Source organism: Carettochelys insculpta, chromosome 11, assembly GCF_033958435.1.
Source record: "Carettochelys insculpta isolate YL-2023 chromosome 11, ASM3395843v1, whole genome shotgun sequence".
NCBI lineage: Eukaryota > Metazoa > Chordata > Testudines > Carettochelyidae > Carettochelys > Carettochelys insculpta.
The window spans coordinates 49,127,984-49,151,556 of NC_134147.1; the positions used below are offsets into that span (position 1 = coordinate 49,127,984).

A 23,573-nucleotide genomic window follows, 5' to 3' on the forward strand; every position below is an offset into this window, starting at 1 on the left:
TTAAGAGATCTGGCCATAAGTTACCAACTTCTTGTTAAAGACAGCAATATATTTGACCCTTGTGGACATCAAATACTCTAAATATTTAAATGAGTCTCCAGTACTCTAACATTAGGCCTGTATTCCTGTGCAGTAGGCATTACTAGAAACAGGACCTCCTGTAGACAGATTGGTACATCTGATCAATGAGATGTGGTCCATCAGCCAACCAGCTGTCAAACCCAGCTTCCTGTCAAGTTGTCCAGAACAGGAGTGAGCCAACTTTTTACAACGGGTGGGTGGGGGGTGAGGGGGAGGAGAGGAGATTAGAGGGAACATTGGTCTGAGGATTTAAAAAAAAGTCTCTGCGAAACAGAAGCCCAATGCTGGGGAGCCACATTAAAGGGGCTTCTTCCCTCCCCACTGTGGATGCAGACCCTCCCCGAGGGCTCAGTGCCAGGCTGGGGGGCTCACTAGACTAGTAGCAGCAGTTCAGGCAGGGGCTGGCGCACCATCAGTTGCCTGAATGCAGCTGGGTGGTGCAGGGGGAAGAGGCAGATGAGACAAATGGGGCTACCTTCTCACACAGCAAATGGCAGTGTAAAGACAGCTGGAGAACTTGCAGGGGCAGGCTGCTTGCTAGGCTTTGTGCACGGATGGAGCAGGCCTAGGGTTAGGGGCAGGGGCACATATGTCCCCCAGTGCACAGGGGAGTGGCCACTGTGAGAGACCGGCTGGGTCATGCGCCTCACCAACACACCTTGCACAGCCAGCTTTGTCACCTGTCAATGACACTGCAGCTGCAGGGAGAGTGGGACTTTGCTGCAACCCACCATAAGAAATTTCAGGCCCCCACTTTGTGCATCCCAGGTCTGGAGCAGGGAATCAAAATGCCTGAAGTGACAAGCATCCAGTGCGCTCCACGAGGGGCACTAACCAGTTATTACATTTGCTAAAAGCACCAGCCCTGTAGTTTCAGCATCTAAAACCTGCCCTCATCCAAAGTGACTGCCTCAGCACAAATGCACAGCTGGGGACTGGCCAGATGCTCAGGGTTCTAGTGGATTACTGGACTAGAGACATGTAGAAGAACCTCAGAAGACCCTAGGAAGCACAGGCTACCCGACAGCCCATACCTTCCCCCACACCACCAACACATCATTCAAATCGAGGGCAGGCTTAACAGAAGCAATTGTACTCACGGCACAAGTCACTTGTAGCTGCTGCTGCTGCCCCTGTTCCTGGGGTGCGGGCTGCTGCTGCTGCTGGGGGTCCCATATGTGCACTGTCTGAGCTGCATTCTGATACGTGCCTGCCACAGCCTGCACCGCCACTGGAATGTGGATGTTGCCATTCATGAACTGTGCTGGGAAGAGCGAGTTAGCGATAGTCTGCACCACTTCCTCCTGTGAGTTTTTCACTACAGATGCTCCTCCCACCATCTTATCCTTGTCATCCTCCAGCTTCACCGCAGCCAGCGTTGTTGGGGAGCCGCTGACATGGACAGCATTATAGGCTTCCTGGGGGATGGCGATGTGGGTTATATTCTGCTGCTGAAGGTCACCACGTGGCTGAGCTGAATAAACAGGGATGGTCCAAGTCTCTCCAGTGGGGCTAGTTATGGTCCCAGTGGCACTGTAGAGGTGAGCACTGTCCACTGTTAATAAGTCCGGCCTGAGAGACACATAACTCTGCTGCTGGCCCTGAGGAATGGCCAACACCGTGGCAACTGGCTGCCCTGAAATAGCGTACGATACAGTAATTGGCATATCTACTTTACGCTTCTTCACTGGCTGAAGGACACTAGCCGTGCTGATCCGCCGTTCACCTTCCCGGGGCGAGCCCTGCTGAGGTGGTGGTGGGGACAGTGCCCCAACTGTCTGGATCTGGATCTGCTGGCCCCCAGCAATGGCCTGGCCAGACACAAGCTGGGCCTGGATCTGCTGGTGCTGTATGTGCTCCTCCTGGATCTCAGTGGCCTGGATCTGCTGGGCAGTCTGCACATGCTGCACCTGGATTTGAGCACCTTGCAGCTGAGATGGACTAGGGCTCTGCAGAGACTGGCTCTGTATCGTCTGGGGTGCCTGCTGCTGGGCCTGGCCTTGGATCTGAACTTGGACCTGTATTGGCTGTTCTGACGCTTGGTGAACAGTGAGCTGGGGAGAGAGCTGCTGGGCAGAGACCTGTTGTGGGGACTGCTGGACCTGCACTTGCACCTGCAACATCAAAAAGCCAGTAGTTAGTGTTCATACACAAGAGCCTTAGGCCAGTGGGGAGGCCTTAGACAGACAATATGGTTTGTCTAGTCTGAGCTCTTAGATATGCAAAGTTTTGTGTTAAACATGTTATACTAATCCTGATCACCAAGATCCTAGAGGAAGTATAGGAAAAGATGGCTCCGAGACACACTTCTTGCCCATTATTTGACAACGGGAAGGCAAGTGCTGGGTTTCCTCAATACAGGTCACTGCAGTTTTCTCTGAAGTTGATCCACTGTGCCACACACCACTTCCCAAACAACTCCAGCTCCGGGGCACTCTGGGAGGCTAAAGAGTTCCCTTCAGAATGGCCAGCACTGATAGGACATCAGCCATTAGAGGCCCAGCCCACCTCATAGCAAATTGATATAAATGCCTCCCTAATTCAAGCAATCGTAATGCTTGTGTTAACAGTCTTTAATGTCACCTTACTACACAATGCACAAGTTCCATTAACAAACCTCGTGAAGCAAGCTACAAATGGAATGAGGCACCTCAGTTTCAGTCCCCACTCAGTATCCCAACGTCACTTCACACACACGGGGCACCAACTCTCGAAGGAGGAGTACAGCATTAAGGTACATAAACTGAAGTCATCTCACCTAACCTCGGGGCTAACAGAACTAGGCGAACGGGCATCATCGCAGCAGAAGGAGCTGCAGACTTCAAACATTTTGTGGTTTTAGACTTCAAGTACTGTGTGGTTTAAATGAAATGGCTGTTGATATTTTCTTAACTAAGTAAACCTTGGCAGATATTTTCAGCCCTGGAGAAATTCTGGAGAGTATCATTACCTTTTCCTCATTCCCATTTTCTCCTCCAGTTATCACTGCTTAGACTGGGGTGAGCACACTGTGTCAGACCCCACTTTGTCCCTACAGTTAGCAGGGCCTCCCCAACCTGTCCAATGTTGGTTTTGTTCATATGGAAAACACCCTTTCAGCAGGTGTCAGAAAACAGGCGCACAGAGCGTAGAAATTACCAAAACGTGAGTGCACACACAAAAAACAGTAACATTTCAACGTTTTTAAATTGGATTGTGCTGTGCCCCCCCCCTTACAAAAGGTCATCTCCCAGCAAGGACCCACACCCCACTTCGCACACCCTGGCTTAGATGACAGCATGCTCAATTTCACTGTCAGGTTCTCATGCACAGGCTGGGTTTGAAATAGTGCATGGGAAGATTTATACACAGAAAAATCTTCCTCTCCCCCTAACCATATGGAGTCAGAACTACCCCAAGCTATCACTGTAACATTCACCTCTCCCTTTCGGAGGAGCAGCAGCTTTGCACAGACACACTGATGACCTGACATTTCACCACAGCATCTGGAAGAAGCCTCGAAGAGTCCATGCTAACTCCTCTTCTGCCAGTGCCACCAGAGAGTCAGTCTCAGGACCGACAAGTTTCAGATTCAACTATTCTGATTTTAAAAGCTGTAAATACTCTTCCCGGCCTGGCACTGGCCATGTTAGAGGCTCAGAAGAGATGTCAAGAAAAGCTGCAAGTACAGGAAGGGGTCACCATCGGAGTTGTGGAATCCCCACTGGTAGGTATTTGTATAAAAGAGTTAGACAAACATGCCCAGGAAGTCTTGCGTTACTGGGGCCCCTTTGCTGAAGGAGAAGGACTAAATTAGCGGTTTTTTGACTACAGGTCACAACCCAGTACTGGATCACAGAATGCCGCGTTGTAGGGTGACCAGGCTTCTTGCTTGTTCTGTTACCACAGCCTGCGCTGCACCCTGCAACAAGAGCTGCTGGCACGCAGGGGGCTCCCAGGGCTCTGCACACTGCCCCGTGCTCCCACTGGCTGTTGGCTGGTTCTTACTCAATAGAAGCTGTGAGCAGTGCCTAAGGGTGAAAGCAGCACACATTCCTCCACTGGGAGCCAGACCTGCTCCTGACTGCTTGCAGGGTGGTGGGCAGCCCCTGGTGCTAGAAAAGGCAGGCAGCCCGACTCAGCACTCCCACTGCGCTGCTTACAGGGAGCTGCCAAAGGTAAGACCACGCCCAAACCCTGAGCACTAGCGCTCTACCCTGGCCCCAAGCATCTCCCTGCACCCCCCCACGGCAATCCTGTACCCCCAGCATATCCCAGAGCCCCCAAATCCCTCTGCCCCACCCCTCACCCCCAGGCCCACTTCAGAGCACCCTCCCCTACTACAACCCCTCACCCCCAGTACAAGATAATTCTCTAAGGTTGCTGGCCAATAATTTTCTTCAACTGGGTTGAGAGGAAAAAAAAAAAAAAAAAAAGTCTGAAAGCCACTGCAGCAGCTAACCAAATCTCTCCACATCTACACTTGCATGAAAGGCGCACCCCAGCTCTGAATCCCTCTGCTGGCACATCACAGCCTGTCCTCATATTCATGAGCCTTTACGACTCTGACCCTCACAAGGGTGGGGGAAACACCCCTCACTGACTGGGCATGTGACACTTCCCTTGTTCCCTGCACACCAGCCCCAGAGCCTGGGGAGCCAAAGCTAGTACATTGTGTGGGCCCTTCTAGGCTCTGGGGTGGAGCCAAAAACAAGGGTTCAATGTGGGAGGGGCTGCCAAGACGTGGGCTTGCAGTGGGGTTTGGTGGGAGAGAAGGTGCAGGAGTGGGCTGCAGGTGATGGGCGCAGGGTCAGGATGGGGGGTGTTGCAGGAGGGCACAGGAGCGGTTGAGGGACACAGGGTCTGGGCAGCATTGATACAGCTACTTTTGCGGCACCCCTGGATGCACATAACTGTGCCCCTCCCCGCACTTCTCCCAGGTCCCCACCCTCTGGCTGGAATTCCAGCCAATCAGAGCAGTGGGATGAAGCCTCCAGGCAGCACTGAGTGCTACTGCTCACCCTCCCCTTCTCCCAGCAGCAGGAAAGAGCAGCTAGCAGTAGCAGCGCTACAAAGAGCCAGTTCCCGCCTCCCGCCCCCACCAGAATCTGAGCTCTGCATCCAGCACTGACTCCAGCTCATGAGGCTCACAGCTCCCCAACCCCCCACCTTGCTGCAGACTGGATGCCAAGGAGGGGAGCCCTGAGATGTAGGGTCTGCATCCAAGCAAGCTGCGATCAGGATGTGACTGCAGGCTGGGGGGTCGTTCCCGCCCCCCCCGGCTCCATGAGCACTCGCCCTTCTGCTCTACCAGTTATACAAGCCCTCAAGGTCCATTTCTCCACTTACACCGTAACATGTAAGATTCTTCCCCTGTGCTAGGGCTGTGCAGACCTTCTCACATGAAATCATCTTCAAGATCACCACTCTTCTTCCCAAACCCCATTTCTATGGCAACTGGTTGTCCAATTTCTCATGATGGACACAGAACAGAAATAGCAAACATATTTCAAACCTCTAATAACCTGCAGCCATCTGAAACCATGAGCAAAATGATACACATGCTCCTCTTTTCCTTTACCTTGTCTTTTCCTCTTAACTTGCCTCAGTTACCAAATTCAAAATTACACCATACGCTCCTTGTGGCATGGAATCCCATTTACAAAAAGGGACCCTCGCATTGACTGCGGACTTTGGGTGCTACTGCAATATGTCCAGCAGAAGTCAGAAACAAAGGGTGATCTTTACCCAAAGCACTCAAGATTTCCAAAAGGTCTCATTAAAATATTTCAAGGATTCGTTTGCAATCACTTAAGAGTTGCTAAGGAGGCATCATGCATAGAGCTCATTTTCAAAGCCACTTCCTGTTGAAAAGAGCCGATTCTACTCTTAGAAAGTATAAGGAACATTAAAGCATTCCTGCTGCAGGGTTAGAACAGTGTGTGCAACACAGTAATGCAGATGTGGCTTTGACAGAATTTCCTACAAGATAATAGTTGGTCTCTTGACAATAAGATGACTTAAAGCTGCATCAGTGAGCAATCAAACCAGGCAGTTAACTGAAATAGATGAAGTCACAGGAGCTAATGTTTCACAGCTTGTAATTTTTTTTTTTGACTTACCAATATCCAGCTCACATACAGAACAACCCAAACCAGTCTTCCTTTGCGTCCCTCAAATGCAGTGCAATATCAAAGCTTGGATTGGATTTTCAGATGCACATAAGGTGACTGATTTAGGAGCGTAAGTCCTACTGACAGTTTTCAGGTGCTCTTGGAAATCCCAGCCCAAAAATACAAAGTGTGAGATACTCAAAGGAAACACCTGCCTCCTAGTGTATTTTAAGTAGTTCTGCAAAAAATAGTGCTAACTGTACTTAAGCCTTCATCTTTGAGCTCTCCAGATAGCAATGATGCAGAGAAACAAATATAAAGTGAGGGGGAACACCCAGTGAGGTTATTTGCACAGCTTTACACAAAAGGGTAAGAATGAAGGAAAAGCAGGTAAGACAAGAATTTTCCAATTTCTCCAAATGAACGTGTGTATGCAGAGGGCACCCATTAAAGCAACCCTAGAAACCACTTCAGGAATCCTGAACACATATGAATGCACACAGAGGCCTGATCAGGTTGGCAGGGTCCATAACACGTTTCAAAAGATACTTGGCTCCGTGCTTCCTGTTTCCTCAGGGTATCCACTGCTTTCCTTGCATTAGCCTGTCAGGTCAGACAAAGCGCTGTACTTCTCACGAATCCCCAGAAGGCACTACTTTTGGTTTCTGTTTCAGTGGAGGAGAGTAGACTTATTACATACAAAGAGGCAGTCCTGAACAGGACAGTGCACCCAGAAGCAAAAGCATTCTCCATTCCTAGAAACCACCAGGGTAGCAGCACAACCAGCATTTTCCTATTTTAACCCTTGTTTACAGCCTGCCTATATACACCAACTGAAAATAAAAGTCAGTGGGGAAGCCTCATTAGCTTCAAATGAGTGTAAGACCAAGGCCTGCTGCACCCCAAACCAAGACCTAAATCTTAACTGCTAACATGCCAAACCAGCTGTCCTGTGAGCACCTTAAAGATTAATAAAGCTCATTGCCTAATAAATGTAAGTCTTCATTTATTACAAGCAGGATTGCTGCTTGTTTGTAAAACTACAAGCTAACAGCTCCCCTCTGAGTCCACTAACATGCCAGTGCATCTTGTAAAGCTGTTCCTGGGTTTGTCTAACCTTTACTTCAGCTACCCAGAGATGAAGAACCTAGATAAGAGGCAGACCAAGGAGAAAGTACACAAAGTTTGATTCTTTGTCAGCTGCTGTTAATTCCTTACAATTTCTCCAAAGCCAAAAACCCTTCAACACCCTTACCCATCAGCAGACTGACAGACAATCTCAACCGAGACAGCACCAATAACCCTTTGCTTGCTGATGGAGGAGCTATTACTACTTTGCTTTCTTACCATTAACCCCACTCCCTCCAATAATAAATCTTGAGTATTTTTCTCCTTCCAATAGCCCTACATTGTAGCAACCCACAGCCTACGAGCTTATTCATCACTACTCCTTAGGTCAGGCAGCAGGGGTTGCTAGAATGCAATGCAAGGCACATACTTCAAAGCACTTCCAAACCTCTCCACAGCCCAGGAGAGAAACTTGCAGGTTGACCTCTGTGATGGGGTTCAGGGGTCCCCATGCACTGAACCCAGTCCACTGGCAGGAGTGACTCTCACTCAGCAGGTACAACAGGAGGTTTATTAGGCAACAGATGCTCAGTTTCTCACAGAGGTGTCAGTACAGCAGTTAGAGACAGTCCTTCCAACCCGTCCTGGGGAGAGGAGCCTGAGGGGTGCCCCTCTGGGGTGTAGCTCCCGCCCTCCCCGCCGCCAGGCTGGCTCCTTCCAGCTCCCTCTTCCCTCCAGCCTCTAACTGCCCCCCACCCCGCACTTCAAAAAAAAGCTTGGCTCCACCCTCCCCTTTGTTCAGGGCAGAGGTGTTACCTGCCAGCCTGGGTTATAGCCCCAGGGTCATCCTTAGCCACCAGGAGCTGCTCTGCTTGTCTCTCACATCCAGCCCGAGTCTCACACATGCACTCCCGCCCACTCCATCACATCTCTCCCCCCTTCCAGACCAAACTGAGCGGGGTCACTTAGCCAGTGACCTGGGGAAGTTCAGGGCCCTCCCTGCGTGACAGGGCATCAGCTATCGTGTTGTTGTTCCCCTTCACATGGGCCACCTCCATGTCGTAGTCCTGCAGGAGCAGACTCCACCGCAGGAGCTTGGCATTGGCCCCTCTCATGTGATGCAGCCAGGTCAGGGGAGAGTGATCGGTGTACACGGTGAAACGCCGTCCAAACAGGTACGGCTGCAGCTTCCCCAGCGCCCACACCATGGCCAGACATTCCTTCTCTATGGCTGCGTAGTTCTGCTCCCGGGGTAGCACCTTCTTGCTCAGGTACACAATGGGGTGTTTCTCCCCTTTGTCATTCACCTGCATTAGCACCGCCCCCAGCCCCACGTCTGAGGCATCGGTGAACACCAGGAAGGGTTTGTTGAAGTCTGGATTTGCCAGCACCGGGGCCCTGACCAGAGCCTCCTTCAGCGCGCAGAGGGCCTCTTGGCGCTGCTTGGTCCAGACCACCTTGTCAGGCTTTCCCTTTTTACACAGCTCCGTGAGGGGGGCTGCGATGGAGCTAAAGTGGGGCACAAACCTCTGGTAGTACCCCGCCATCCCAATGAAGGCCTGGACCTGTTTCTTAGTCTGGGGTGTTGGCCAATCTCTGGCAGCCTCCACTTTAGCTGGCTCTGGCTTTAAGCAGCCGCTGCCCACCTTGTGGCCCAGGTAGGTCACCTCAGCCATTCCCACCTTGCACTTCCCTGACTTGTCAGTCAGACCAGCCTTCTGGAGTCGGTCCAGCACCTGCCTGACCTGGGACATATGGTCCTCCCACATCTGGCTGAAGATGCAAGTGTCGTCCATGTAAACCAAGGCAAAGCTCTCCATCCCTTTCAGCAGCTGGTCCACCAGACGCTGGAAGGTAGCGGGTGCCCCCTTGAGGCCAAAGGGCAGGACCAGGAACTCGTAGAGCCCCACAGGGGTGATGAAAGCCGACTTCAGCCGGGCATCTTGGTCTAACGGCACTTGCCAGTACCCCTTGGTGAGGTCTATGGTGGTGAGGTAACGGGCTCCCCCCAGCTTGTCTAAAAGGTCACCAGGCCTGGGCATGGGGTAGGCGTCCGATACAGTGATGGCGTTAAGCTTGCGCAGTCCACACAAAAACGAACAGACCCATCTTTTTTTTAGGGACTATCACCACGGGAGAGGCCCAGGGGCTGGAGGAGGGTTGAATCACCCCCAGAGCCAGCATGTCTTCAACCTCCCGCTCTACGTCCTGAACCGTCCTCCCTGTGACTCAATGGCACACACTTGATAGGTGCATGGGTGCCTGTCTCTATTCGGTGGACAGCCAGGTTAGTGCATCCGGGTCTGTCAGAAAACAGCTGTTGGTGTGAATGCAGCACCTCCTTGATCTCCGTCTGCTGGGCAGGGGTCAGCTGGCCTGAGAAGGGAACAGACTCCAGTCCTTGTGAGCAAATCCACCAAGGGATCATCCCCCTCCCCCTCCCAGTGCCTGCACACGGCCAGCACCAAGTCCTCCCTGTCCCAGTAAGGTTTCATCATGTTCACATGATAGACCCGGTGGCTGTGGGCCCAGTTCGACAGTTCCACCACATAATTTACGTCATTCAGCTGTTTGACGACCTTGAAGGGCCCATCCCAGGCCGCTTGCAGCTTGTTCTGCCGCACAGGTACGAGAACCATCACTTGGTCCCCGATGGCATAGGCTCGGGTGTTACGGTCATACCAGACCTTTTGCTTCCTTTGGGCCATGGAGAGGTTCTCCCTGGCCAGGCCCATGAGCTTGGTGAGTTTTTCCCGGAAGGTCAGTACATACTGTACCACTGACCCCCCTTCAGCAGAGGCCATCCCCTCCCACTCTTCTCTGAGCAAGTCCAAGGGTCCCGGTACCCTCCTTCCATACAGCAGCTCAAACAGGGAGAACCCCGTGGATTCCTGGGGCACCTCCCTGTATGCAAACAGCAGGTGGGGTAAGTACTTGTCCCAGTCATGGGGGTATTGATTCATGAAGGTTCTCAGCATCTGCTTCAGAGTCCCAATGAACCTCTCCACCAGCCCATTGGTCTGCGGGTGGTAGGCTGTGGCCCAGGTGTGCCGGACCCCACACTTGTCCCACAAGCTTTGCAGCAGGGCCGACATGAAGTTGGACCCCTGATCTGTGAGGGCCTCCTTGGGGAACCCCACTCTGCTGAAAATGGACAGCAGTGCATCTGCCACGGTGTCAGCGTCGACAGAGGTCAAGGCCACTGCTTCTGGGTATCGCGTGGCAAAATCTACCACCACCAAAACATATTTCTTCCCCGAACGCGTTGCCTTGCTGAAGGGGCCCACTATGTCTATAGCCACTTTCTGGAAAGGCTCCTCTATGATGGGCAGTGGCCTCAGGGCAGCTTTCCCCTTGTCTCGGGTCTTCCCCGCCCTCTGGCAGGGATTGCAGGACAGGCAATATAGACGGACAGCTGCAAAGATCCCAGGCCAAAAAAAGTTCTGTAACAACCTTCTCCTGGTGTGGTGGATCCCCTGGTGTCCTGTGAGCGGAACATCATGGGCTAGGTACAGCAACCTGCGCCGGTACTTTTGGGGAACCACCAGTTGCCTCTGGACCTTCCATGGGTCCGCTTTGCATCTGGGAACCCATTCCCAGTACAGGAATCCCTTTTCTCACAGCAATCTCTCCCTGCAGCCCTCCCGCAGCTGTGGAGCTGTGCTGAGACTGGCCAGTTCCCTCAGCTTCTGCAAGGAGGGGTCTCTCTGCTGTTCTGCCTGGAACTCTTCGGCCGGGGCAGGGGCGGAAGCCACTTCCACTTCCCTGTCTGGCTCCAGCACCACTGGCCTGTGAGATCTGGTTTTTGGGGACCCCCTTTCTCTCAGGGTTGTCCCCCTGTGGCTTCGGCTGGGCCTGTACCCCCAAATCTGGGGAACACACCCCTCGTTTTCTTTGCCTACAGGTCAAGACCAGGGCACGAGGGCTTTCACCTGGCCAGTTCTCCACGTCACCCCCCATCAGTACATCCGCCGGCAAATGGCTGTGCACGCCCACCTCCTTGGGGCCTTCCTTCTTCCTCCATTTCAGGTGCACCCTCGCCATGGGCACCTTGAAAGGGGTCCCATCAATTCCTGTTACAGTCAGGTGGGAATTGGGTATCATGCAGCCTGGTGCCACCACCCCAGGTCAGGCCAGCGTCACATCGGCGCCTGTGTCCCAGAACCCCGTGACCTTTCTCCCGTGTACCTCGAGGGGTGAGAGACACTTGCTCCGCAGAGACATTGCCACCCCCACTCTGTGAACTGACCTCTGAGCATTTGGTCTCCCTGAGGAGCTGGTCTGTGGGGCGAACTCGGCCCAATCCAAGTTCCCACTGTCAGCACCACCCGCCTTGGCCGCCAGCCCCTCTGGCTTCTGGGACTCCACCCAGTTGACTCCATGACCCCCCGGCCTGATGAACCTGTCTGGGAGCTTGGGGCACTGGGCTGATCTATGCCCCTTTTGCCCACAGCGATAACAGCCCGGGTCTTGTGTCCCTTGGGCTAGCTGCTCTGTCCAGGCTCTGCTTGGCTCTCTGGGGGGTGGGTGGCCGGCCCCTCTTTCCTGGGCTCGCCCAAGAGGTGGTCCTCTGTGTCGTACAGCCAGGAACCGGTCTCTGTGATTCTCAGTCTCTCCGGGACTCCCTCTCAAACCTGGCCCGGCTGTTTGTGAAGTCATCTGCCAGTTTCCCTGCACTGTGTGAATCCTCTGGCTTCCGGTCCACGAGGCACACCCTCAGGTCAGGTGAGCACATCTCGTAGAATCGCTCCAGGACTGCCAGCTCGATCAGGTCCTCTACGGACTGGACTCCCATTCCGAACACCCACTTCCGGTAGTATTGCCTCAGGCGGGCGGTTGTATCTACATGGGTTTCCTCTGGCCTCTTCTGCGCCTCCTGAACAACTTCTTGTACATCTCCGGAGTCAGCTCGAACTTATGCAGCAGGGCCTGTTTGACCCATTCATAGTCCCCAGGCTGCAGCCCCTCCAGCTGGCTGAGCACTGCTGCGGCCTTCTGGCCCAGCAAGGGGGTGTGGGGCCGGAGCCACTCAGCTGGGGGAACCCCGTGCAACTCACAGGCTCACTCAAAGGCAGTAAGGAACTCGTCCATGTCCCCTGGGTCCTGACACTGGGCCAGCACGCGCGTCTCCAAGCGACTGGCCACCCCGAGCCATCTGGCCCTCTCCCCGCTTACCGCAGCTGGGGCCTCTTGGCATCTCGCCTCCGCCATGGCCCGCTCGTGCTCCTGCTCTCGCTCTCTCTCCTCCCACTGTCTCTCTTGTAGCTGGTGCTCGTGCTCGCGCTCTCTGTCCCGTTCCTGGCGCTCATGTTCCCTCTGCCGTTTCTGAGCTTCCAGTTCCTTTAATCTCACCTTGAGCTCCTGCCATCACAGCTCTGTGGCGGGGGACTCTGCCCGCGATGGACTACTACTAGCTGAGCGCGACCTGGCGGGCACCGTGTCTGCCTGACGGCGTCGAGCCCCTGCTCCTGTCGGAGAATCCGAAACACTTCCCGAGGGTGACCGGTCACTTCCTGCCATGACAGGCTCTGCCCGCCCTCCACCCCGATCGGTCATTTTCCTCCAGCTGGGCAATCAGCTGGGCCTTGGTCCCCTTTCCCTGCGGTCAGGCCCCTCTCTCTGCACAGCCCCGCTAGCTCTGCCTTCAGGAGTCGGGTATAATCCATCTCCCCACTGTCTCCCGGGGTACCCACTTACCAGCAGCAGCTGCAGGAATTGCTCTGTTCCACCTCTGGCTCTTGTGAGGCTCCGTCCTTCTATTGCGCTCAGCCAGCCACTGCTGGGAGCTCATCCGTGGGTGCAGTGCATCCCACTTCTGACACCAGTGTGATGGGGTTCAGGGGTCCCCATGCACTGAACCCAGTCCACTGGCAGGAGTGACTCTCACTCAGCAGGTACAACAGGAGGTTTATTAGGCAACAGATGCTCAGTTTCTCACAGAGGTGTCAGTACAGCAGTCAGACAGTCATTCCCACCCGTCCTGGGGAGAGGGGCCCGAGGGGTGCCCCTCTGGGGTGTAGCTTCCCCCCCCCCCACAAGGCTGGCTCCTTCCAGCTCCCTTTTCCCTCCAACCTCTAACTGCCCCCCTCACCCACTTCAAAAACAGCTTGGCTCCACCCTCCCCTTTGTTCAGGGCAGAGGTGTTACCTGCCAGCCTGGGTTATAGCCCCAGGGTCATCCTTAGCCACCAGGAGCTGCACTGCTTGTCTCTCACATCCAGCCTGAGTCTCACACATGCACTCCCCCCACTCCATCACAGCCTCTCACTGCCTTTCCCTGAAAATGCTAACATATTAGGAAAGGATGAAGTGCTGTTTTCTGTAAAGGACGAATGGACCACGGCAGACTTTCAAAAGAGAAACTCAAGCCTCTGCCAATCTGCAGGCTAAGCCCAGTAGAGAGAAACTGCTTTAGTTTTTAGGTGGCGGCGTAAGACTTCTAAAAGGAACAGCAGTTTCCATACCAGAGGTTCCCAGCATATAGCCATCATAGGCCAGGGATCACCCAAAGCCCATTGGCATCAAGGGGCCAATTAAAAGAAGTTCATTAACAAAATTATCTGAAAGAAATTCTAGCAAAGCAATAGCTGGTACATGACTCCGCAAGCCAAGCCAGGCTTCCCCAGGACAAAGGCGACAGAGCAAGACTAAGGTTCTAGTAAGCAGAAGGGACCATTTCTCCAGGTTTCCAGAAAGTCTTCACCACAGACAAGACTCTTTCCCACCAAGAGCCCCATCCCATGTTAGAGAGAGAGAGGTAGAAAGTTGTGTTTAGAAAGCAGGAGTTAGAACCCTAAGCTATGGCTCTTCAAAAGCAGCCCTAAGTCACTGAGTCTAACACCAAAATTACAACAACATACTTTTCAGTCACATCGTGAGCACCTAGGACATATGGAAAGATTAACTTTTTACATTATGCTTAAGTGCAAAATAAAGCAATTTTAAGCAGTGCTTATACAGCAAACATACATGATAATACACAACTGTTTTGTGGGAAAAGCTATCTATCACCAAATAAAGAAAGCTGGGTAAGCAAGGCCTACATAGAGTTTATAAGTTAGTCTCAAAGTTTAACTGAGAGCTGTACAAATCTGAGTTCTGAAGGTCAAGCTAGGTTTCTCCCTGTTCACCCACCACCAAAGACTGTCTTCCATTTGACCATGCAAAACCATTGCCTTCAAGTCCCACAGGTTAGCCTGATGGTAAATTCTAAATGCAAGATCAAATTCTAATGATTGTTGGTGCATGAGACAGAGAGAAACAGTTCTGGTGATTTTTGCCACTGCAGTCAGTAGATCTCTTCCCTGTGTGTTCAAAATCAGATCTGCTAAATAAAGAGGAGCCATTTCCACACTTTTCAGAAGCTTTGGGAGTGAGTCCAAGCCCCAGTGGTTTAACATGTTGGCTAAACCCTCAAAAAGCCCTCTGAACTACTCTGCAGCTGTTCAGTTAGAAAAAGGCAAGTCACAGAACCCATGCAATGAAAGGAATAGTGCACTCCTTGCAGAGTCTTTTCTAAAACCATACACTTCTGTGGCAACAAGATTAAGGTATTTCATGCTACTTAACTGTTTCTCTCTCAACGCTGCAGCTGCCTACCATTTTTCTATAGTGGGTCTGAAATTACAGAAGAAGATGCATCTTCAGCTAAGGGGAACGAACATAAGTAAAACCACAGCATAGCAAACATTGCTTCTCAGTTGCTGTGAGTACCTAATGCTTTATTGCATAGTTATATTAAAACCCGTCTCCTCACAGAAATAACCTGAGCAAATGAACCTCAGGCTCCAGAACTTCAGAAGGTTAGTGACTGAGTAACCCAATTTTTAAGCTACAGAACTGAAACCAAGAGGAGTGTTAAGAATCTTACAAACCAGGAACCCCTCAATTTCACAGCAATCTGACACTGGCACAAGCTGTAATGAGAACTACAACTAAAATCTCCCACTATGATTTGGTGCTCGGGAGGAAACAGGCGTTCAATGGCACAGGAAAATAAACTTATCCCAGACAGGCCACCACCAAAGGCACACAGAGAACCAGTTGCAGAATGCCTATATGTAAACAACTAAGGCCAGAAAGTCCCATCACATCTTCTAGTCTGACCTGTCCAGCACTGGCCCCTAACACTACCTGGCACAGGCATACTACATCAACAACTCAAATGAGCCAAAAATATTACACCCCACCAGCGTCCACTGGCAGAGGTGTAGGAGGGACTGAGATGTATCAGCATGCTAGGTCCTGGCAATGGCAGGAAATATGGCCAGATACTCCTGGCAAGAGACCTGCACATTGCAAAGGAAAGTGAAGCAATTCCAGAATGTTTTTGAGCTGTAGTTTCCAGTTAGAGGAGGGGGATTCCCCCCTCCAGGTCCCCATCTAGAGCACACCCTTTTATATTTTCAGATGTTCTCTACATCCAGAAGCTCTACTTAGAGCTAGTTTCTAGAACAGAGGGATGAACAAAGGATCAGTGAGGTTCTGCGGACAAGACTTGAACAAGTCACTGTTAATTATCCCCCCTCTCTTTCATGAGATTACCAATACAGACTCCCACTAAGACAGACAAGCTTTTAAAGAGTTAGTTTTGGGGCAGATAATACTTTTACCTTTTTATAGACAGGGTAAAGCACAACTAGTAGCCAGGTAGACCTAAGTCTACCCTGAAAGCCCTGATGAGCAAAGGAGAGCACAAAATAACCAGAACAAGATAAGAAACAGGATCAAGATATCTACTTCAAGCAAATGTCAGTTTCTTTTGACAGTCTAATAGAACTGCCTTGAACTTCCCACAGGCAAGCACACTATCACCTGACCTACAAATTCAGCAGGTATGATGTGAGGTGTAGATGAACTACCTTCCTACTCTACTGGAATAGAAGAGTGCAAGAAAAATGGATGATCTCCAGCCTGGACTTTCAGATTTAGCAGTACACCAAAGTCACAGTCGCCAAAATCACCTTGACACTGTTCTGCCAGATCCTCCTCACCATTCCAGTGAAGAAAAACAATGAAGGGACCCTTTATGCTTTCCTCTGAGCTTACATGAAAAACAGACATTATGGATTCCTACCTGCTAATAATCTCATATACTTGCTGTTACAACACAGCTCAACACATGTAAACTTTTTTGCTAAAGTTGTCAGACACTGCACTGGCAGCTATGAGTGGGCAGAGGGGCTGTCCCTTTGCCATTGATGGATGGCTGTCAGGAGGTGATCCAAACTTCACCTGGTGTCAGTTCACCTTGCGCACGGTGAGCATGTTGGCATGTTATGCACTACACAGTGCTTACAGAAGTATACCAGAAAGTCAGTGTTAGCCACACAAATTTTGGCTCTAGGCCCTGTAAGTGTAGAACTCCGAGCGGTTACAAAACACGTATCACATAGGGCTCTATTTGTGTCAGCAGTTCCCAAACTTTTCGGCACCATGCCCCCCTTTTGATTTCAGAGGAAACCCTCACACCCGCCTGCCTCTCCTTTACCATCATCCAACCCCCCCCTTAGCAAAAATTTGTCATTTGAAATAAATATGATATAAAAATGTTATTTCAAATTAAAAACAAGTACAAATAGTTTTTCTTGGCCCCTTGTGGGTACCTGGTGCAGCTCCAGCTACCTGAGCCTTGTGCCAGCCTCCCGAGCCGCCTGCACCAGCCACCTGCCTGCCTGAGACCTGCACAGCCAGAGCCGCCTGCCCGAGCCCCACGCTGCTGGGGCTAGCCACCCACTTGCCTGTCAGCTGCCAGGCCAGCCATCCACCAGCACGCCAGCGGTCCAAGCCCCACAGTGCTGGAACCAGCCACTCACCCCAGCCACAGGCCAGCCAGCCGCCCACCGTCCCAGGCCGCCACAGCCAGCTGCCCCAGGCCCCCTCCGCCCCACCGAGCCACCCAAGCCCTACACTGCCAGGGCCAGCTGCTCACCCACCATCCCAAGTTGCCTGAGCCCCACGCTGCCAGGGACAGCCACCCGCCCACCAGCCCAAGCCACCCAGTCCCCATGCTGCCCAGGCCAGCTACTTGAGCCCCATGAGTCTTGCACTCTGATCGGCCACCCAAACCACGCAAGCCCCAAGAGCCGCCCACCTGAGCCCCTCCCCCACCCTCCCACAAAGCCAGGCACCCCCAGCACCCCATCTAACCCCCCACAACCCACACACATTTGCAGAAGACAGCCAGCTCCACGTGGGTCTTTGCCAGCTGCCTGTTTCTTTATAGCAGCTGCGCCAGGTCACCCATGTAAAATGGCAGGGGCTGAGAGCCAGAAGCAAAGGCTGGATCTTTCTTCAAGTAGGGAGAGTGATGGGGGGGTGCTGGGTTGCCTCATGCCCACCCTGGAATTTCTTCATGCCTCCCAGTTTGAGAAATCACGATTTACATGGATCCTCATCACTACAGATGAGAGATTTAAAAACCAGATCCTAGATATACTCCTGGACCCAGACCAAGGACTCTTCTCCTGCTGTCCAGGTAACTAAAGCCACAGATTGACTCCTTCCTCAAGGACTGTTATGCCCAAGAAGTGACAGCTTGGTTTGTACAACGTTCAGCCACCCGTGCAAGATCACATCCTCAGCCTTGAAAGGTGTAAGGTGACCATATCGCCCTGTCCCAAATACGGGACAGGGAGATACAGGGGGAGGGGCAGCTCCTCCTGGCTGCACCAGGCCCTGGGCACTCCCTGAGGCCCCAGCCCCAGCCTCCAAGGGCCTAAATACAGGGCAATTTGTCTCTTAAAAAAAAGTGGGGATGCCTTTTTGGCTTCCCAAATACAGGACTGCCCCACCCAATACTGGAGGGTTGGTCACCCTAGCCAGGTACCAGCAGTTCTAGTGCATGTAAACAAGCTCACCAGGCCTTTTGTTCTGAATCTGACTAGTTCCATGATCAAGAGAAGAACTCAGAACACGCCCCCCGAGGCAAGAACACTAAAACCCACATTACAAGCTAGGACAGCCCCATGGCGGTTAGCTGAGACAGGGCCAACACAGCTTTCGTCTCTGTACTTTGACACCAGGAGACTGAAAAGGGTTCAAGTCTTCCAGGGCCTACACTGCCACCATTACAAGGCTCTGCTGTGATAAGCCTGCTGTCTAAACAGGAATAAGCCTGCAGACCCTGCTGCTGCTGTCGCCACCAAGCACTAGTGAAAATATTTGAAGCTGCTGCCCATCTGAAGGGAAGCATCTTGCATTACCCATCATGAACCAGTACTACAACCCATGTCTTTGCAGGAAGCAGAAACAGGTATTTTAAAGCACAAAGGACCCAAGACAAAACAGTTGTGTGTAGGAACTATGTTCCTTGAAGAAATCATGCAGAATCTGATCGTCATTGGATATTTGATCAACTTGCTGAGGTCTTGTGCATGTCTCCTGCCACCATTTGGGAGACCAGGAAACATGCAGAACAAACCCTGGTGCTAGTTTACTCTAATGTTCTACAGAGCCCGACCGAAGGAGATCTGACCTGTGATGAAACTTGTAACTGGAGAGCATTCAGAAACCCCCCGACCCTGGCAGTGTGAAGAAATATCTCATCACTGAAGAGTTGAGCACCAATGGTCCTTAAGGAGAATCACAGAATCCTAAGGCTGGAAGGGACCTCAGTCAGCCATCTAGTCCAGCCCCATGCGTAAAGCAGGATAAGCCCCAGCTAAGTCATCCCAGCCAAGACCTTGTCAAGCTGAGACTTAACCTCTAGAGGGGAGTGCTTGTTACCTGTGGCCTGCTGGCGGCTTGACCTATGGCATGTGATAATAAGGCTGCCTCGTGCTAAGAGCACAAGCTAATGAGGTACCTCACAACCCTGGCTACCCCATGAAAGCATCACAGTCCTCCTCTGGCTTTCATATAAGTCCCTCCCGACATCAAAACCCAGGTCCAAATGGCCATATCCATGGCACCAGAAGTCCCTCTGCAGGCACATAAGCAGCAGAGAAAACAGCAGTGCAAGTAGAATGCCTCTTTTCTTAGATGTATCCTAATGGCTTGGGCAAGGCACACGGTGACCTAAAACAAGACAGACTTCAAGAACAGCACCAAAACTACAAACTGTTAAGCAAAGATTATCAGGTGTAGCCTACTGTTCTATGAAAAGAACAGAAAAATAAGAGGTTGTTTCCATGAGCATTCCAGCAGGCAAAGAGGAATTAATAGGCCACCAGAGGGGGAAGGGGTATTTATAACCACTCCCTAGGAAATAAGATTTGAGGGAGCTATACATACATCAAAACTGCCAACTATTCTCAGAAGTTTATACCACCTCATTGCTAGGCTTGCAACCCCATCTATAGCAGAGCTCTGGGGAAGCAATGCCAGGAGACGTGATCTACCAAACTTCTTATGTAAACAGATGGGATACATGGAAAATTAGTATCGGAGGGGTGGCCGTGTTAGTCTGGATCTGTAACGGCAACAAAGGGTCCTGTGGCACCTTACAGACTAACAGAAAAGTTTTGAGCATGAGCTTTCGTGAGCACAGACTAACTGATGAAGTAAGTCTGTGCTCACGAAAGCTCATGCTCAAAACTTTTCCGTTAGTCTATAAGGTGCCACAGGACCCTTCGTTGCTGTTATGGAAAGTTAGGTGGCCCACAGATTGTGTTTATGTTATTCCTACTTTTTAAGTTAGGACCACAATGTCGCCCACCCCAAATCCAGACACCTGCGCTTCTGACTTACAGGTTAATGCATACATGCAAAATGATAATTCAAATGTTTACCTGGACCTGTTGTGGCTGCTGAACCTGTATCTGTTGCTCTTGCTGGGTTTGCTGTTGGACACTGGTTGTAACAGGACAGGCAAGCTCAAGCAAAGATCCAGCCACCTCTGTGCTGTCCGTATAAATGCAGTTGCCACCTTGCTGATATACCATGGTGGTGGTGGCTGTCTGCTGGAACTCCTGAAGAGCTTCAGGCCCCTTGGAAGCAAGAGAGTCCAAGAACTCCTTCATCCTGTGCTGAGGGATTGTTCGTGCTTTCACACGGATGTATTCTTCAAAGGAAATGGTGTTCTCCAGAGAATTATTCATATTGCAAGGTCCTCAGGATTCCTTAACAAAGGAGAAAGTTAAGACTCTTGTTTCACAACTTTCTTAATCATATTGTACAAAGGTGCACATGAAGCCAGTGGCTAACATCTTACATGAAGAATTTCCAGACGACAAATTTGGACACCCAGAAGCCTTCCTGCTATCTTATGCACAGAAGTACTGCAGTAATTAAACCCTTGTTAAGTGTCACAACTGCACATGGCAACCCCTCAGGCTTATTTGTCCTATATAAAGAGCTCTCAGAGAGGTCCCTCTCATTAATGACTTACAATAGTGACCTCAGTCTCATGCCTGAATAAGCTAAGTTATCACATAAAACTTCATAAGGGTTGTTTCACAGCATGGAATATCACATACAGTAGCAAGAACACCTAAGAAGCCAAAGATGAAAGAATCAAGCATCTTAATTCATTTGGCAACAAAACAACACTGTGGCAATATCAGAAAGGAGGAGACAGGGAAGTAACAGTATCAGAGAGGAGAAGCCCAGTGTACAGGTGCAGTGTGCTGAAAAGAACTGTCAGCCTTCTTTCAAAGGAGAGAGGACAGAATGCTGGGATCCAAAAATGCCATTAAAAGGGACTGGTGCAGTGACCTCTTGTGAACAGCAGCAGGCCTCAGACTCCCATCAGCAAACACTGAGAAGGAAGAAATCATCATGAAGCAGAGTATATCATAGGTGGTATGCACATTAAGTGAATAAAGGGAAACAGAGCAAAAGAAAAAGTTAGGGAGAAAGTAAGAGCAAAGAAAAAACAACTAACTCAAAAACAAATTCAGAATTTGGAGCATTATCTTGCAGGTGCTGCTTGAGTTGCTGCCCTCTCCTTTAAATACAAGTGGTATTTCTATTTCACTGTTACCATTTCAGTGAGTTTACTCTTGTTTCTATGGAAGTAATCATTCATGATGAAGGTAAACATTTAGGTTGTAACCTTCCTACTGCTGATGTGGTCACAGAATGCAATAGGGAGAAATGGAGTTGCAGCCACAATTAACCAGTACAGGGAACTTTGGGTGACTGGGCCCAATTATGTATACAGAGGAGAGACACGGATAACACTACACACACACACACACTCTATAGTGACTGGGGATACAGACACAATAGATGAGAAAAAGGAATCATTTCTCTAGCAGCTGTAAAGAGTAGAGCTATTAACTCAAATTGTAGTGGCTCCTGAACTGAGTTCCAGCGGTCCCAGGTTCAAGTCCTGCGGCAGCCAGCTACATGTACATTGGTTTGAGGGAGAGAGAGCTCAGTGGTTACAGCACTGGCCTTGGAAACCCAGGCTCAGGAGGTCAATCACTGGGGGGGTGGGGCTTTTAAGGTTATGGGGCAAGTTAGAATAATGAGATGGTGATAGGTCCTGCTGTGAGTGCAGGGGAGTGGACTCAACCACCCCTTGATGTCCCATCCAGTTCTAAACAATTATTAAGCTGTCCAACATTTCAGCACTGATTTGGTCACAAGAGAGTGACTACACATGTTCACACTGCAGTGTTCTTTCTAATGCAGTATGCAGGCAAAAGGAGGCTTAGTAATAGGCTGTCAATGCTAAGGGCCACAAGGTTCTAACAGTGGGAGCTAGGGTCAGACCTTATATCACTTCTCATTGATGGTCTGAATCCCACTCCATCCAGGGCCAGGCAGCACTACACTCAAAACTTTACAGAGGAGGGGCTCACTGCTACAAGTCGTCATGAGTGCATGGGTCAGGCTTGTCCTCAAAGAGGTATACATCCCAAATGCAGAGGATCTTTGAGAAGCAATTCTCAAAAAAACAAACTTGTGGGACCTTAAAAATAGGTGAGAAATTTCTGCAATGGGTTCTTGTGGAAAAAAATCTAAGCAGTTGCAGTGAATGTCACTATACTGTTGTGCTTACACTGTTCACTTATTTAAGAAAAGGGTGTTAAGAATTGCTGCATTTGCAACCCTATCTCAGCCACAGTGTTTATAAAACACAGCATACAGAAGCAAAGATTAAATTATGACTGAAGTTATAATTCCAACTAACTCTACACAAGAGACACAACTAATGAAGCTATTCCCGTCACTGCCGACTCAGTGATGTTTCCCCAGAAGCCACCAAAAATTACAAAACATCTTTCGCTGTTTACCCCATACTGAACCCCCCCCCACTGAAATCCTGGCCTTGTTAACACGTTTTCAGTGCTGCTGTAGAGCCGGTCATCATCAATAAATTCTAATATGAGCTTTAAACCTCACTAAAAGAAAGACAGAAACCCAATGTTACTTTAAAGTGGAGAACTGAAATACTAAATTAGATTCACTTTCAAAATGAAGGAGTTGAGCATCTTTGAGAAAGACTTCTCTAAAATGTCTCAAAGGTGGTACTCAAAAAACTGACCCCCATCAAAAGATCTCTAGTTACTTGTGGAAACCTTGATCCTTCTCCGGGAAAATATTTTCACATATACAGCTGGCTATTCAGTGGAAGATCTAACAAAAGCCACCCTACAAAAACTCACAAGGTACTACTAGGTACAGGCAGATTTTAAAAAGGGACACACCCACCACCATTGAGGTTTAGGGTCTTGAGAACCAAGCTTCTGGCCACCATTCCCAATAGCTGGGAAGTGGAACAAGTGCTGGGATTCTTTCCCACTGTCTCTTAACCTCACTCAGGTGTAACACCTCACTCAGGTGTTAGCTTCTGACTTGTAGTCATGGAAATTGGAAGCCAACTCTTCCCCACATTCTGCTGGAAAGAAATTCCTCCCCCCATCCAAAAACCTCCTGACAGCTCTTCAACTATGTGTACAATGCATTTATCACTGTAGTATTGACACATCTCCCACACACTACTTACTATATGTATTTCCATGGTGCATAGGAACTTCAGTCATGGACTACAACCTCCTTATGTTGGACACTGTACAAACAGAGCAAGCATGTCCCCTACATGAAAGGGAAGGGGAGACTGCTATTCTCCCCCCAACACAGAGACTGAGAAAGAGGCAGACTGAAATCTCTAATGCACCATTCTTAAAGTCTCCCTTATATAAATAAAAGGGCATTAAAAAACAAGTCTCCATTTTTCTAAGCAACAGCTGAGCTAAACTAATCTAACTAAATTCTTGTCAATGTCACAGCTACCTACATTTTTATATATATGGAACTACAGTAAAACTGATCAGATTGTTAGCTTTACTTTTCTGTTGCTTTTAAAAGTGTAAGCACCAGTGGAACTATTAGTGCTTGCTGTAGATTCAGGAAGGTAACAGGTTTTAACTTTTTCTTCTGT

The 23,573-nt window shown here is 50.3% G+C and overlaps 1 protein-coding gene across 4 annotated transcripts in view; it reads right to left on the reverse strand.

Annotated features, from left to right (window-relative positions):
- QRICH1 (glutamine rich 1) overlaps positions 1 to 23,573 on the reverse strand; it is a 45,817-nt gene that overhangs the window by 20,057 nt on the left and 2,187 nt on the right. For all 4 annotated transcript variants that reach the window (XM_075005620.1, XM_075005619.1, XM_075005623.1 and 1 more), the window contains 2 exons: positions 19,972 to 20,301; positions 1,182 to 2,195 (listed from right to left, as the gene is read on the reverse strand). In XM_075005620.1, coding sequence (XP_074861721.1) covers positions 1,182 to 2,195; positions 19,972 to 20,280 — 1,323 coding nt within the window. In that variant the 5' untranslated portion in view covers positions 20,281 to 20,301. The remainder of the gene's footprint in view (positions 1 to 1,181; positions 2,196 to 19,971; positions 20,302 to 23,573) is intronic.